Source organism: Canis lupus, chromosome 16 (genome assembly GCF_048164855.1).
Source record: "Canis lupus baileyi chromosome 16, mCanLup2.hap1, whole genome shotgun sequence".
Classification (NCBI taxonomy): domain Eukaryota; kingdom Metazoa; phylum Chordata; class Mammalia; order Carnivora; family Canidae; genus Canis; species Canis lupus.
This window is the reverse complement of record NC_132853.1, coordinates 17,132,974-17,148,755: the sequence shown is the minus strand read 5'-3', so window position 1 is coordinate 17,148,755 and position 15,782 is coordinate 17,132,974. Positions and strand designations below refer to the sequence as shown.

The following is a 15,782-nucleotide window of genomic DNA, read 5'->3' as shown; positions in this document are numbered from 1 at the left end:
ACTGTTTCCATTTCAGGAAAATGGAAAAGAAGACAAAGAAAACAAACCCGAAGAAACTGAAGTGAAAGAACCTACTGAGGTAGAGTTTTCATGAATAATCAGATGTTAGTGTTGGAGAGTCAGCTGGACAAATTAATTTTCTTATGAAGAAGGAAAAGAAAATATGTGGGTATTCAAAAAGATAGACAAAATGGCAAATGGAAAAGAGCAAGTTCATGTTAATAAGCTGACTCATTTGAGTCAGTTGCAGGAAGTTTCCATGGACAAGTAAATTATTTGTGAAAAGCTATTATAAATTATAGGTATATAAAGATTGCTTTCTAAAATGAGAACTATTACCCTGAGTACAATAATCATCAGTTTTTAGGGTAACTTCACTATTTGTTCTGAAAATATAATTCCCATGTTAATAATTTAACTAACTTTGTGTTTGTTTATTTTTTTTAATTTTTTTTATTTATTTATGATAGTCACACAGAGAGAGAGAGATTGAGAGAGAGAGAGAGAGGCAGAGACATAGGCAGAGGGAGAAGCAGGCTCCATGCACCAGGAGCCTGACGTGGGATTCGATCCCGGGTCTCCAGGATCACGCCCTGGGCCAGAGGCAGGCGCTAAACCGCTGCGCCACCCAGGGATCCCTGTGTTTGTTTAAATACAAGACTTTAATGAGGAGGAACATTCTATAAAAAAGGGGAAGCAGGGATCCCTGGGTGGCGCAGCAGTTTGGGATCCCAAACTGGGATTCTTTAACTGGGAAAGTTGATGCAACTTTGAGGAAAAGTAACTCATTTTAAAACTGAGGTTTCTTTTCTCCTTTCAGAGTTCACAGGGTGTACCAGGCAGTTCTGCATTAGACACCAGCAGCAATGTGGCCGAAACAGAAGCAGATGAAATCAAATCCCAAGGTAGAGAGCTAACCTACAATGGAATTTAAAACAATTATATTTTCACTGGGGATGCAGTCCTTTAAGAGTTTGCCTTTAAAAAGATATACTCCCAGGGGTAATTTAAATACAATTTGGGAAATAGTTTAAAATCTATTCCCTTCACCATCTTTTTTTTAAGATTTTATTTATTTATTCATGAGAGACACAGAAGGAGAGAGGCAGAGACAAAGGCAGAGGGAGAAGCAGGATCCCCACAAGGAAGCCAGATGTGGGACTTGAACCCATGAGCCTAGGATCACCACCTGAGCAGAAGACAGACGCTCAACCCACTGAGACTACAGGCATCACTATAGATGCTACTTAAAACTTTTAGGTGCTTGCTTTTCTCCAAAGGGCTTTCTGTCTCTTAAACCACTTAAAAACAATTATTTACTCTTTTTTATTATTAACATATAATATGCACTTTAAGAACCAAACTTTCCAACACTTATTCTGTTTCTATTGTAAATTTGTAATATTAAAAAATTTTTGTAATATTTTTGTAGCTTCACTAAGTTTTAAAAAGTTTCTTGGAAAGTCCCTTGTCACCTGCCCCTCCCCCCATCCCAGTTTCTTGATTTTACTTCTTCTTCACTCCCACCCTCCATCACTGTTACCACTACATCTACTTTACCTTTACCCTAATCATTTCAGCCAGGTTTTTTTTTTTAAGTTAGTTTATTTATTTTTAGTAATCAACACCCAAGGTGGGTGAGATCAAGAGTTGCATGTTCTTCTGACTAAGCCAGCCAGGTGTCCTTCAGCCAGGTTTTTAAGTGGATTCTTTCATTTTAAACATGCCAAACAGAATTGTTATAAATTTAAATTGATTTTCATTTTAATCGGTTTGTGACCAAATTTGCATGTGCAAAACTTCACACTTGTATTCCATCATATAATTTATTGCCTCTCTAGAAAACTAATCAATCAAGAGTTTGTGGTATTTCCTGTTCTTGTACTTTCCATTTCTGTTATTGTTTTTCAAAGTATGATAGTAGGAAGTGTGTTTTGTTTGAGTTTTTTCATCCCAGTATATGATATATGCTGAAAAATTGCAGTTGCTTATTGCAAATCAGTTGCAATGCAATGTATTTATTTATCTAGTAGCCAGTCACTATGAAGCCTAATATTTTAAATCTCCCTTTGTAAACATGTGTGTGCACATGCATGTGTCTGCCTATGTATGTACAAGAAGTGGTAATAGGAACTTTTAATGCAGTTTCAATATATCAAAGGAAGTGTCTTTATTCTTCTTATATACTTGTCAAAATTAAAATGATGTTATCTTGTCAGACAGCTCTCAGAATGCACTCAAATACGTATCTTTGCAAAGAAAATATTGTGTTTAAGTTCATTTCTTTACCCTAGTTATTATACTTTTCAAGGTATGAGCTTAACTTACATTTTGAGATGTCGTTTTTTGAAAATATGTTTGCTCAGGGTGCCTGGCTGGCTCAGTTGGTAGAGCATGCAACTCTTGATCTCAGGGTTTTAAGTTTGAGCCCCATGTTGGGTATAGAAATTACTCAAAAATAAAATATTAAAAAAAGAAAATATGTTTGCTCAATTCTATTCTTATTTCATAGCCCTATTATTAACAAAGTTTTGTAGGAAAATGCATTTTCCTAAAGCTATTGAATCTTAATTCCAACAGTATTTAATAGTGCTTCTTTTCCTCCTTCTTTCTGTATAGTAATTCTGCCTTATGTACAAATGTTAAGAATCAAGCCAGCTGAGTTTCAGACAGGGCCTGTATTTAAGAACATCACACATTTAGTTGAGTAGCCCTGCTGGGTCAATTTGCACCAGTTTAATCTGCAGCCAATCCCACTAATGTTATAAGCCCTCTTGTGAAGAAAGAATCTGCTAAAGCTTGTTATAATGTGGATAATAATTCATTCCTATATATGTCCTTAAATAGGGTTGTACCAAGGCCATGTACTAAGTGCAAGAAATTATGAAAGTCATTTCTAAGGCTGGACCTTTCAAAATATGAATACAGAATTCTTTTGTGTTCCTACTTATTTAGTTGAAAGCATTAATGCCCAAATAAGTCTTTGAATGTTAGAAGATGGATTAATACAAGGGTGAAGGTATACATGTTGGGGAAGAATTTGAAAGGCTTTTAATGCTATGAAGAGTTTAGGAAGGTAATCCTGAAAAAGAATTTCAGTGCTTAGCATATGCCTGCCACAAAATGAGGCATTATTGAGTGAATGTGTAAATGAATCAATCAATCTATAAAAGATTTAGGAATGCCCATGCATAGACCTGCTCAAAAACCCAGTACCTGTTTGAACTATATTCAACAGGACCTCAGAATTAATTTGCCCTTGGGCAGTGCTGTAATTTTTGATCCTTGAACTCAGAGGTCACTCAAAAAACAGCTCCACATAGGCTTGCTTAGAATTCTAATTTATTAACCCCACTATTGCTGTGCCTACTTTTCTTTTCTTGGTCTTACGGCTCTATGAGAGAAATGTTTGACTGGAGTTGTAACCAAATACATATCTCTTCCACTCTGCATTTCAGTGCAAACACTAGGATTATGCTTAGCCAAGCACACTAGAGAAGCACTAGCAGTCTGCAACAAGATAGAGAATGTCATAGTTCATGTGTGAATGCACATATGAGCCATGGCAGATGGGTAGATATTAAGTTGCTATACATCTGTAACACTACCTTTAAAGCAGGAGGGGATCCTCTTTGGTTTATGCTGGAGAGGGTAAAAGCAAAGAGAGTAACATTAGAATCCGCAGACTTTAAAGGATTGCTCTCTTTTTCACTTATTTAAAACAAAAACAAAATTATTGTATATTAATGTGCATTGTGATGAACCAGAGTGGAAACATCCCCTCCCCCTCAAAAATGTGGTTAACTTGTTGACAGATCTAACTGAGAGGAAAGGGAAAGCACTATACTACCCTCTTTACTACCTCTATATTGGAATAAGAGAATTAGCCAAAGAGGAAATCAAAATACTTAATTTTTTCCTGGGCAGAAAAATGGATACTATCTAGGTAGGATTTAAAATTATTCTTCAGAGTATTCTCAATAAGGCTAGGGGAAATTGTAAATAAATAAAACAAATTTTAAAATATTTGTGGATAGCTCCCCACCAAAAATGAGATTGAATAAATACATTTCAATACAGTCATATAATGAAATACTGTGAAGCAGTCACAAATGAACAAACTAGTTTGTTCAAAACTAGTTTTGGTTCAAACCAAAAATAATAAGATACCTAGGAATAAATCTAAACAAAGAGGTGCAAGATCTGTACTCTGAAACTTTAAAACACTGGTTAAAGAAATTGAAGATAACACAAAGAAATATAAAGACATTCCATGCTCTTGGATTGGAAGCACAGATATTGTTAAAATATCTTTATTACCTAAAGCAATCTATATAGTCAATGCAATCCCTATCAAAATACCAATAGTATTTTTTGCAGAACTAGAACAAACAATCCTAAAATTTTTATGGAACCACAAAGAACCCTGAATAGCCAAAGCAGTCTTGAAAAAGAAAAGAAAAGCTGGAGAGGCATCATATTCTGGACTTCAGATTATATTACAAAGTTGTAGCAAAACAGCATATGGTACTATAGACACATAGATCAATGAAACAGAAAATCCAGAAATAAACCCACAATTATATGGTCAATTAATCTTTGACAAAACAGGAAAGAATATCCATTGGGAAAAAATATCTTTAAAAAATGGTGTTGGGAAAAATCGACAACAACATACAAAAGAATGAAACTGGACCCCTTTCTTACACTATGCACAAAAATAAACTAAAAATGGAAGAAAGACATAAATATGAGAGCTGAAGCCATAAAAGTCTTAGAAGAGAGCACAGGCAGTAACTTCTCTGACATCGGCTGTAGCAGCTTCTTTCTAGATATGTCTCCTGAAGCAAGGAAAACAAGAGAAAAAAATACATATTGGGAATACATCAAAATAAAAACTTCTGCACAGTGAAGGAAATAATCAACAAAACTAAAAGGCAATCCACAGAATAGGAGAAGATGTTTACAAATGACATATCCAATAAAGGGTTAGTATCCAAAATATGTAAAGAACTAATACAACTCAAGATCCAAAACCCAAATATTCCAATTAAAAAATAGGCAGAAGATATAAACAGACATTTCTCCAAAGAAGACATCCAGATGGTCGACGCATGAAAAGATGACGAACATCATTCATCATCACGGAAATGCAAATCAAAATTACAATGAGATATCACCTCCAACCTGTCAGAATGGCTAAAATCAACAACACAAGAAACAATGAGTGTTGGCAAGGATGCAAGAAAAGGACCTTGTGTACTGTTGGTGAGAATACAAACTGGTGTAGCTACTGTGGAAAACAGTATGGAGCTTCCTCAAACTGTTAAAAATAGAACTACCCCATGATCCAGCAGTCTGCTACTGGGTATTTACCCCCAAAACAAAACCAAAAACACTAATTTGAAGGGATACATGCACACCCCAGTGTTTTACTGTGGCATTATTTACAATAGCTAAACTACGGAAGTAGCCAAAGTGTCCATCAATAGATGAATAGATTAAGAAGATGTGATATATAACGGAATGTTACTCCACCATCAAAAAGAATGAAATCTTGCCATTTGCAACAACATGGGTGGAGCTAGAGTAAAATGCTAAGTGAAATAAGTCCATCAGAGAAAGACAAATACAATATGATTTCACTCATATATGGAATTTAAGAAACAAAACAAATGAGGAAAAAAAAAAAAAACAAATGAGGAAAGGGTGGGGAGGGTAGGTGAAATAGGTGATGGGGATTAAAGCATGCACTTGTCCTGATGAGCACTGGGTGATATATGGAATTGTCAAATCACTATATTGTACACCTGAAATTAATATAATGCTGTATGTTAACTAAATGGAATTAAAATAAAAAAATTTTAAATCAATGAACTAGAGCTACACTTTTCAATAGAGATGAATTTTCCAAACATAATATTAAGTATTAAAAAGGTCACAGAATACACATGCATGAAATAATTTTTACAAAATTTAAAAGCAAGAAGAACAATATTATACTGCTTTGATACAATATAAACAAATGCAGAGAAATGATAAGCATGAAGTTCAGAATAGAGTTTCTATTAAAGTAGGGGTGTATGAGAGGCTTTAATATTTAGGTAATTTCTTTTTTAAACTAATAGTAGATACATGACTACCTATTATGTCATCATTATACTTATAGGTCTTAAATATTTACTAATAAGATTTTTTTTAAATGCTCTATAATATGGAGGTTCTGGTCCCTTGCCCTTTTATTTCACTAGTACAATTTTTGAGAGGAATTAATTATTGAGGCATGAATCAATATCTTAAAAATAATGTGTATAAAAATAATTTCCATATCTATTTCTTCCTTTCTTCTGCATCCATGAAATAACAAAAGCAAAAGACTTTAACAATACATGGCCCTGATCCTATTGTGGTTGAGCTAGGCACTGGTATCTTTTTCAACACACAGAGGCAAATTGACTAGTGGGTAATATTTGAAAAGGCCTGAAATATTCCATCTCCATGGCCATGTGAGAAAAAAACTTTAAGATTCCCATTAAGTTTTTTATTCCAATCACCTCAACAGCCAATATATATGCATATTATTATATATAATAATAAATATATATATTCTAAAAATGGATAGCTTATTGTTCAGAGCCTGAGTTAGCTTGGTCCTGGGAACCCAGAGTTATGCTAGGAAAAAGTCATACAATTTAATGTGCTAACACCAACAGAAATATGTGGTCTTCCATCTCAGATGGACTTTCTATGTTACTTGGAAACTCATTTATCTGTTTGTGATATGCTTCCTTACACCTCCATAATGATTATTTCAAACTTTTATTATGCACATTCAAGCCTATGATCACACCATTTGTCAGTTTTAGCAATATTTATTTTATCCCACAAAAAAATAGAGGCTATTAGAGGGAATGCCCTCCAGTAAGTGTAGGAAACACCTCATCCAAGTTTATTACATATTTTTTATCTCAATCTCTCATAGCTCCTCAGATCCTAAGGACCATCATCTAATCTCTCTCCTGTAGTGTCTGTTTTCCTCTCTACATTGGCTCCTTCCTTTCACTCTCTAAATATAGTCAAGACTATCATACTGTAAAGAAAAGTCCTTCCCTTCACAATCACATTCTTTGAAATAATTGTCCACTTTTCCAGTTTATACCTCACCTCCAAGTCCCTTTTCAAACCACTGAAGTCCTAGTTCCTTCCATTCTTATCACAGAAATTGCCCTAAGGTCATGAAGAATAACTGGATGGTAAATATACCTTCTACTTCTTATATCATTTGATTTCTCTGCAGCATTTTTGACACTATTGACCACTTCCTCTGTAATGGTAATATTTTTTTGTCTGTCCAACATCTCTTTGGGAAACCACCCTTCTGTCCTTAATCCATTTGCTTTATTTTTTTATTTAAATTCAATTAGCCAACACATAGTGGATCATTAGTTTCAGATGTAGTGTTCAATAATTTATCAGTTGTGATGTGTCTCTTGGCTATTTGTCTTCTTTGAAAAAAGTTTGTTCATGTCTTCTGCCCATTTCTTAATTGGATTATTTGTTTTTTGGATGTTTAGTTTGATAAGTTCTTTATAGATCTTGGGCATTAGCCCTTTATCTGATATGTCATTTGCAAATATCTTCTCCCATTCTGGAATCCATTTGATTTAAATGTGGCTGGCTTCATCCTTTTATTTCTAGGGATGGGTGGTGATCCAAACTTGATCAATCAGAATATTCACCACCCCTTCAATGCTGTGAATGGTTCAGAAATTGGCAAATAATTTATACCAAGTCAATTAAAGCCTTAAACCAGATTTTTTTAAACTGGAATTTTAATGGCAAATTTTTAAAATCAATGATTATAAAGATTATGAAAATCTAAAGCTGCTGCTGACCATTTTTATCAATATCTGAGGACAACCTGCCTAAAAATTCAACAGAGCAAATTAGAAACTAGAGGTAGATTTCAGTGATTCCTGAAAACAGTTATATTCCTGGATTTTCCAGCTATATGAACTAATATTTTATATTTTTAATTTAATATCTATGAGATGGATTTCTATTGCTTGAAATTGAAAAGGTCTTTAATAATACACCCTTCTTGAAACTCTTCTTGTGGTTTCTATGATTCTAATCTATCCTATTTTCCTCCCAACTCTTTAGTCACTCCTCAGATTCCCATGTTCTTTTCTTTTTGTCTATTCTTTAAAAATGTTGCATAAGACTTATAAGTCATGCAATGACCTTTGAGCAGCAGCAATAACATCCTGACTTAAACAACAAAAAAACCCTGATTTTAATAAACATGTGTGTTATTTTTTAAATGTTGTGTAAGATTCCTTTCCTGGTCCTCTTCTCACTCTAGACATTCTCTCTGTGTGAGTTCATCCAATAAAAATAATAACTATAGGACTCCTGGGTGGCTCAGGGGTTGAGCATCTGCCTTTGGCCCAGGGCGTGATCCCAGGATCCAGGATCGAGTCCCACATAGGGCTCCTTGCAGGGAGCCTGCTTCTCCCTCAGCCTGTGTCTCTGCCTCTCTCTCTCTCGCTGTGTCCCTCATGAATAAATAAATAAAAATCTTTAAAAAATAACTATAGATGTTTTAGAGTATATAATTTCATATATACACATATATAATTTTCTCATGACTATCTTGTAAAGTATGATTATTATTTTTTTTGTAAAGTATGATTATTGTTTCCATTTTACAGAGGTAGAAACTGAGTCTAAACTGGGTAACTTGTTCTAAATTACTGGGCTAGGAAAGATTAGAGATGGAATTTGAACCCTGGTATCTGTGATTCCAATGTCCATAATATTTTTTAACACAACATTTATTCATTTATCAAGTAATTGAGTTCTTACTATGTTTTCTGACACTGTTCTAACCTCTGGGAGACAGAGTCCCTGCATTAATGTGTCTTAATTTCTAAAGGTGTGTTAAAAACAGATCATTCCTCCTAAAAAAATACATGGTTTTAGCCAGTGCAAGAACACAAATAAAGGAAATAAAAGTTATAAAAATTAGTAAGAATAAGATAGAAATGTCTCTTTTTTTTCTGATAACATAATTGAATAAAGTAATCGATATAAATTTAGCAAGGTTTCTGCATACAAAGTCAGTATACAAAAAATAACTTTCATGCATTACTTACCTCAACTCTTAGCTTGTGAGGGATGGTAACTGGGACCCTATGACTGCTCCTGTCACCTGTGCCTGCTACCTGGAGCCATCATGCATAAGTACATCTTCATCCATGTTGCCCAGGCTGGTGTCCAGATTGGCAATGCATGCTGGGGACTCTGTTGCCTGGAACATGGCATCCAGCCTGATGGCCAGATACTGAGTGACAAGACCATTGAGGAAGGAGATTATTTCTTCAACATCTTCAGTGAGATGGGTGCTGGCAAGCATGTGCCCAGGGCAGTGTTTGTAGATCTGGAACCTACAGTCATTGATGACGTCTACACTGGCACCTACCACCAGCTCTTTTACCCTGAGCGCCTCACCACAGGCAAAGAAGTTGTTTCCCCAAGGCACTACACCATCGGCAGGGAGATCATTGGCCCTGTCTTGGACTGAATTCAGAAACTGGCTCACCAGTGCACAGGTCTGGTTCTGGGTTCACCTCCAAACTCCATACTGATGGAACATCTCTCTGTCAGTTATGGCAAGAATTCTAAGCTGGAGTTCTCCATTTACCTAGCCCTTCAAGTTTCCACAATTGTTGTAATTGAGCCCTACAACTGTCCTTACTACCAACACCACCCTAGAGCACTTTGACTGTGTCTTCATGGTAGACAACAAGGCCATCTATGACATCTGTTGCAGAAACCTCGATATTGAGGCACCTGGGTGGCTCAGTTGGTTACGCGTTCAACTCTTGATTTCACCTCAGGTCATGATCTCATGGGTTGTGGGATCAAGCCCCGCATCTGGCTCTGCCCTCACCAAGGAGTCTGCTTGAAAGTTTCTCTCCTTCTGCCCCCCTAAACACGCACATGCATATGCGCTCACTGATTCTCTCCTAAAAGAAGAAGAAGCAGCCTTGATATTGAATGCCTAAACTACATTAACCTTAACCACCTTATTAGCCAGATTGTGTCTTCCCTCACTGCTTCCCCCAGATTGATGGAACCCTGAATGTTGATCTGACAGAATTCCAGACCAACCTGGTACCCAATCCCTGCACCCACATCCCTCTAGCCACATATGCCCCTGTCATTTCTGCTGAGAAAGCCTACCATGAATAGCTTTCTGTAGCACAGATCACCATTGGATGCTTTGAGCCAGGCAGCCAGATGGTGAAATATGACCCTTGTCATAAAAAAAAACACATGGCTTGCTGCCTGTGATTTCCCAAGATGTCAATGCTGCCAATTGCCACCATCAAGACCAATTGCAGCATCCAGTTTGTGGACTGGTGCCCCATTGGCATAATTCTAGCCTCCTACTGTGGTACCTGGTGGAGACCTGGCCAAAGTATAGTGAGCTGTGTGCATACTGAGCAACACCACAGCCATTGCTGAAGCCTGAGCCCACCTGGACCATAAGATTGACCTAATATATGCCAAGCATGCCTTCATTCACTGGTATGTGGGTGAAAGGATGGAGGAAGGAGAGTTTTCTGAAACCCATGAGGACATAGCTGGCCTTGAGAAAGATTATGAGGCAGTTGATGTGGATTCTCTTGAAGAAGAAGGAGAAGAACACTAATTACCATTGCTTTCAGCCCTGCTTGTCACACTCAGAACTTTAGCTTAAACATTTGCTGACAGGCATTAAACCTCTCTGGTTATATTGTCTTCACTTTCAACTGTGATCATGTCTTACTTTTCTGTGTGTAGCTGTAAGATTTTTCCATCATGTTTCAAAGTAAAGGCTTTAAGAAATAAAACAAAACCCACAAAAACAATTATATTTCTACATATTAGCAAGAAATAATTAGAAAATAAAAAATTTTAATACCATTTTAATAACATCAAAAACATTAAATATCTAGAAATAAATCTAGCCAAAAATGAGCAAAACTTCTATTCTGAAATTACAAAGCTTTGCCAAGAGAAATTAAAGCTGTCTTAAATAAATGAAATATATACCTTACTCATGTCATGAATTACAAGACTTAATATATATTGTTAAGACAGTAGTTCTCCCTCAATTGATCTCTAGATTCAATGTAATTCTAATCAAAATTTCTCAGGGCTCTCTATATATGTGTCTGTATGTGTATACATTGACATGTTGATTCTAAAATGTATGTGGAAATGCAGAGGACCCAAAAAAGTCAAGGAAATCTTGAGGAACAACAACGTGGAAGGATTTATACCACCAAATATCAAGATTTGTAACAGAGTTACAAAAATTAGGATGGCATGATAATGACATCAGTATAGAGAAGCAAATGGAACAGAATAGTCCAATTGGAAGTCCTACATTTAAAACAAGAGGTGGGGGATCCCTGGGTGGCTCCGCGGTTTGGTGCCAGGCTTCCGCGCAGGGCGTATTCCTGGAGTCTGGGGATCGAGTCCCACATCCGGCTCCTTGCAGGGAGCCTGCTTCTCCCTCTGCCTGTGTCCCTGCCTCTCTCTCTCTCTCTCTCTCTCTCTCATGAATAAATGAATAAAATCTTAAAAAAATAAATAAAAATAATCTTTAAAAAATAAATTAAAAAAATAAAACAAGAGGTGTTTTCAGAAATGATGAAAAATGTATTTTGAGTCCTACCTTACCCCACACACAAAAATAAATTCTATATATTTTAGACCTAAATGTGAATAATAAAACAATTAATCATTTTAGTAAAATGCATAGGAGAATATTCTCATGATTTGAGAGTAGGCAAAGATTTCTTAAGCAGAACACAAAGAATGTTGTACATAAAAGAAAAACTTGGGAAATAGACATTAAAATTAAGAACTTCTGTTCATGGGTGTCTGGATGGCTCACTTGGCTAAGCCTCTGATTCTTGTTTTCAGCTCAAGTTGTGACCTCGTAGGTTGTGGGCTGAAGCCCCATGTCTGGCTCTGTCCTCTCCAGGAAGTCTGCTTGAAAGATTGTTTCCCCCTTGCCCCACTTGCTTGCTCTCTCTCAAAATAAGTAAATATATCTTTAAAAAAAAAAAAAAAAAAGAACTTCTGTTCATCAGAAATCACCATTAAGAGAATGAAAAGGCAAGCAGGATCTGAGAAAAGATATTTACTGTACCTTTGTTCATCAAAGGTTTTTAACTGACTATATAGAAAATTCCTACAAATCAATAAGAAAGCCCAACAGAAAAATAGACAGTAGATTTGAACAGAAACGTCATCAAAGAGAACATTCAAATAGCCTATAAATAGAGGAAAATGTGTTCCAGTTCATGAGTCACCAGAGAAATGCAAATTTAAATCACGAGATAAAATTATGTGTTCAACAGAATAACTTAAAAAGCAGACAGTGCCAAATGTTGGCAAAGTTATGGAATACAGGGATTTTCATACAGTGCTGGTGGGAATCTAAATTGGTATAACTTCAGAAAACTGTTTGGCACTATTTATAAACCTGAACATACCTCATTTTCAGCATTTATACTCCTGGAGAAATGAATCTATACACCTACCAAAGGACATGTGGAGAATGATTATGGCAGCTTCTTTTTTGTTCTAGCCAAATTTGGAAACTATTCCAATGTCTATGACCAGTGGACTGAATTTTAAGAGTATAGTATATTCATACAATAGAATACTATGCATCAGTGAATAACAACTACTGCCATGCAATGTGGATAAAAGTAGTTAAATTATTGGGCAAAACCAGATACAACAGAGCACATGCTGAATGATTCCATTAATATGAAGTTCAAAAACAGGTAAAATTAATCTATAGTGCCGGAAGTCAAGGAAGTTTTACCAAAGAAGGAAAGAAAAAAAGGAAAGAAGGTAGAAAAGAAGATGGGGAGAGAGGGAAAGGGAGAGGAAGAAAGGAAGGGAAGAAGGAAGGAATGTTAGTGTTAACTTTGGAGGGAAGCTGTGACTGGAGAGGTAGCATGAGAGTGATTCTGGAATCATGGTGATGCTCTTTTTTTTTATGCTCTTTTTTTTAATGTGGTAAAATATACATAATATTTTTCATTTTAACTATTTATGAGTGTACAATTCAGTGACATTAAATATATTGCCAATATTGTATAATCATTATCACTGTTTATAGCCAAGGCATTTCCATTATCCCCAACAAAAACCCTCTACCCAAAAAAAAAAAAAAAAAAAAAAAAAACCCTCTACCCAAAACAATACATTCCCTTTTTTTACTTTCCCCAATTCATAGTGATATCTATATCACTTTCTATCTCTATGAATTTGCCTACTCTAGCTACAATATTTTTCCTTGGATATCCAGGTCCATCCATGTTGTAGCATATATCAAATTTTATTCCTTTTTAATGGCTGAATGATATTCCACTGCATGTATATACATTTTATTTATTCATTTATCTGTTGATGTATGTTTGGGTTGTTTTCACTTTTTGCCTATTGTGAATAATACTGTTATGAACATTGGTGTACAAATATCTGTTCAAATCTCTGCTTTCAATTTTTGTAGATATATACTTGAGAGTGGAATTATTTAGTTATATGTTATTCTATGTTTAAATCCTTTGAGAAACTACCAAACTCTTTCACAGCGGCTACATCATTTTACATTCTTACCAGCAATGCACCAGAGTTCCAATTTCTCCACATTCCCACCCATACTTATTTTGTTTTTATCTTAATTTTTTATAACCATCCTAGTAAGAGTGAAGTGCTATCTCATTGTGGTTTTTTTTTTAAGATTTTATTTATTTATTCATGAGAGACATACAGAGAGAGGCAGAGACATAAACAGAGGGAAAAGCAGGCTCCCCACAGGGAACCCAATGCAGGACTCTATCCCCGGACTGGGATCATGCCCTGAGCCCAATGCAGACACTCAACTGCTCAACCAATGAGCCACCCAGGCATCCTCTCATTGTGGTTTTGATTTGTGTTTCTCTAATGACAAATGGTGTTGAGCATTGTTTATATGTTTATTGGCTACTTGTATATCTTCTTTGAAGAAATGTCTCTTAAAGTTCTTTGTCTGGGCACCTGGGTGGCTCAGTTGGTTAAGTGTCTGCCTTCAGCTCAGGTCATGATACTAGGATCCTGGGATTGAGTCTGGTATCAGGCTCCCTACTCAGGAAGTCTGCTTCTCCCTCTACCCCTCCCCCTTGCTTGGATCTCTCACTCTTTCTCTCAAATAAATAAATAAAATATTTTTTTAAAAAGTCCTTTGTCTATTTTTTAATTGGGTTGTTTGTTGTTATATTTTAGAAGTACTTTATATTCTTTATGTTAAGGAACATTAATTTCTTATCAGATAGGCAAATATTTTCTCTCATTCAGTATTTTGTCTTTTTACTTTCTCGTTCTATCCTTTGATGCACAAAACTTCCTAATTTTGATGAAGTTGTTTATCTATTTTTCCTTTTGTTTCCTGTGCTTTTGATGTCATATCCATGAAGTCATTGCTGAATCCAATGTCATAAAGATTTTCCCCAAGTTTTCAGCTGAGAGTTTTATAGCTTTAGCTCTTAAGTTTAAATCTTTCATTAAATTTTTGTTCATTTTTGCATATGGTGTAAAAGTCCAACTTTCCAAATCCTTTGCATGGGATATCCAGTTGTCCTAGCACCATTTGTTGAAAATACTGTTCTTCCTCCATTGAGTAGACTTGAAAAAAATACATTAAAAAATTAAAAAATTAAATAAAATAAAGTTTAAAAAAGAAAAAAATACATATATATACACACAAATTAACATATATACTTACATACATATATAAATATGTGTGTATATATATATGTAGATTTATTTATGGGCTGTCCTATTCGTTGGTCTGTGTCTGTCCTTATGCCTCTAATACTGTTTTTAATTACTTTAGCTTTAGCTTTGTAGTAAGTTTCAAAATTGGGTAATGTGAATCTTCCAGGTTTATCCTTCTTAAAAAATATATTTTATTTATTTATTTGAGAGAGAGAAAGATAGCAAGAGAAAGCACAAGCAGTGGTGAGAGGGAGAAACAAGCTTCCTGCTGATCAGGGAGCCTGACTCAGATCTCCATCCCAGGACGTGGGATCATGACCTGAGCCAAAGGCAGTTGTTTAACTGACTGAGCCACCCAGGCACCCCTTCCAAGTTTATCCTTTTTCAAGATTGTTTTAGCCATTCAGGGCCCTTTACAATTCTATATGAAAGCAAGGATCAGGTCATCCATTTCTGTGAAAGAGAGTGTTGAATTTTGATAAAATTGCATTGAATCTATAGATCCCTTTGGGTAGTATTTACCTCTTTACAAATTAAGTCTTCCTATCCATGAACACAGGATTTTTTTCATTTATTTGTCTTCTTTAATTTTTTTCATCAATAGTTTGTGGTTTTCAGCATTTATATCTTTATTCTTCTTGGTTAGATTTATTCCTAAGTAATTCTTTTAGGTGCTTTTGAAAATGGAATTGCTTTCCAAATTTCCTTCTTGGGTTGTTCATTGCTATTGTACAGAAACACAACTAACTTTGTGTGTTGGTGTTGTACCTTGCAACCTTGCTGAATTCATTATTAGCTCTAGTGGCTTTCTTGTGAATTTTCCAAGATATTCTATATATAGGATCATGTCATCTGTAAATATAGGGCTTTTTTTTTTCCTAAAATGGATGACTTTTAATTTCTTTTTCTTCTCTAATATCTCTGGCTAGAACTTCCAGTACAATGCTGAA

At 35.4% G+C, this 15,782-nt stretch overlaps 1 protein-coding gene across 8 annotated transcripts in view; it reads left to right on the top strand.

The window, feature by feature from the left end:
• Positions 1-15,782, top strand: part of EFCAB5 (EF-hand calcium binding domain 5) — a 177,895-nt gene that overhangs the window by 23,760 nt on the left and 138,353 nt on the right. For all 8 annotated transcript variants that reach the window (XM_072779181.1, XM_072779183.1, XM_072779188.1 and 5 more), the window contains 2 exons: positions 17-79; positions 821-905. In XM_072779181.1, coding sequence (XP_072635282.1) covers positions 17-79; positions 821-905 — 148 coding nt within the window. The remainder of the gene's footprint in view (positions 1-16; positions 80-820; positions 906-15,782) is intronic.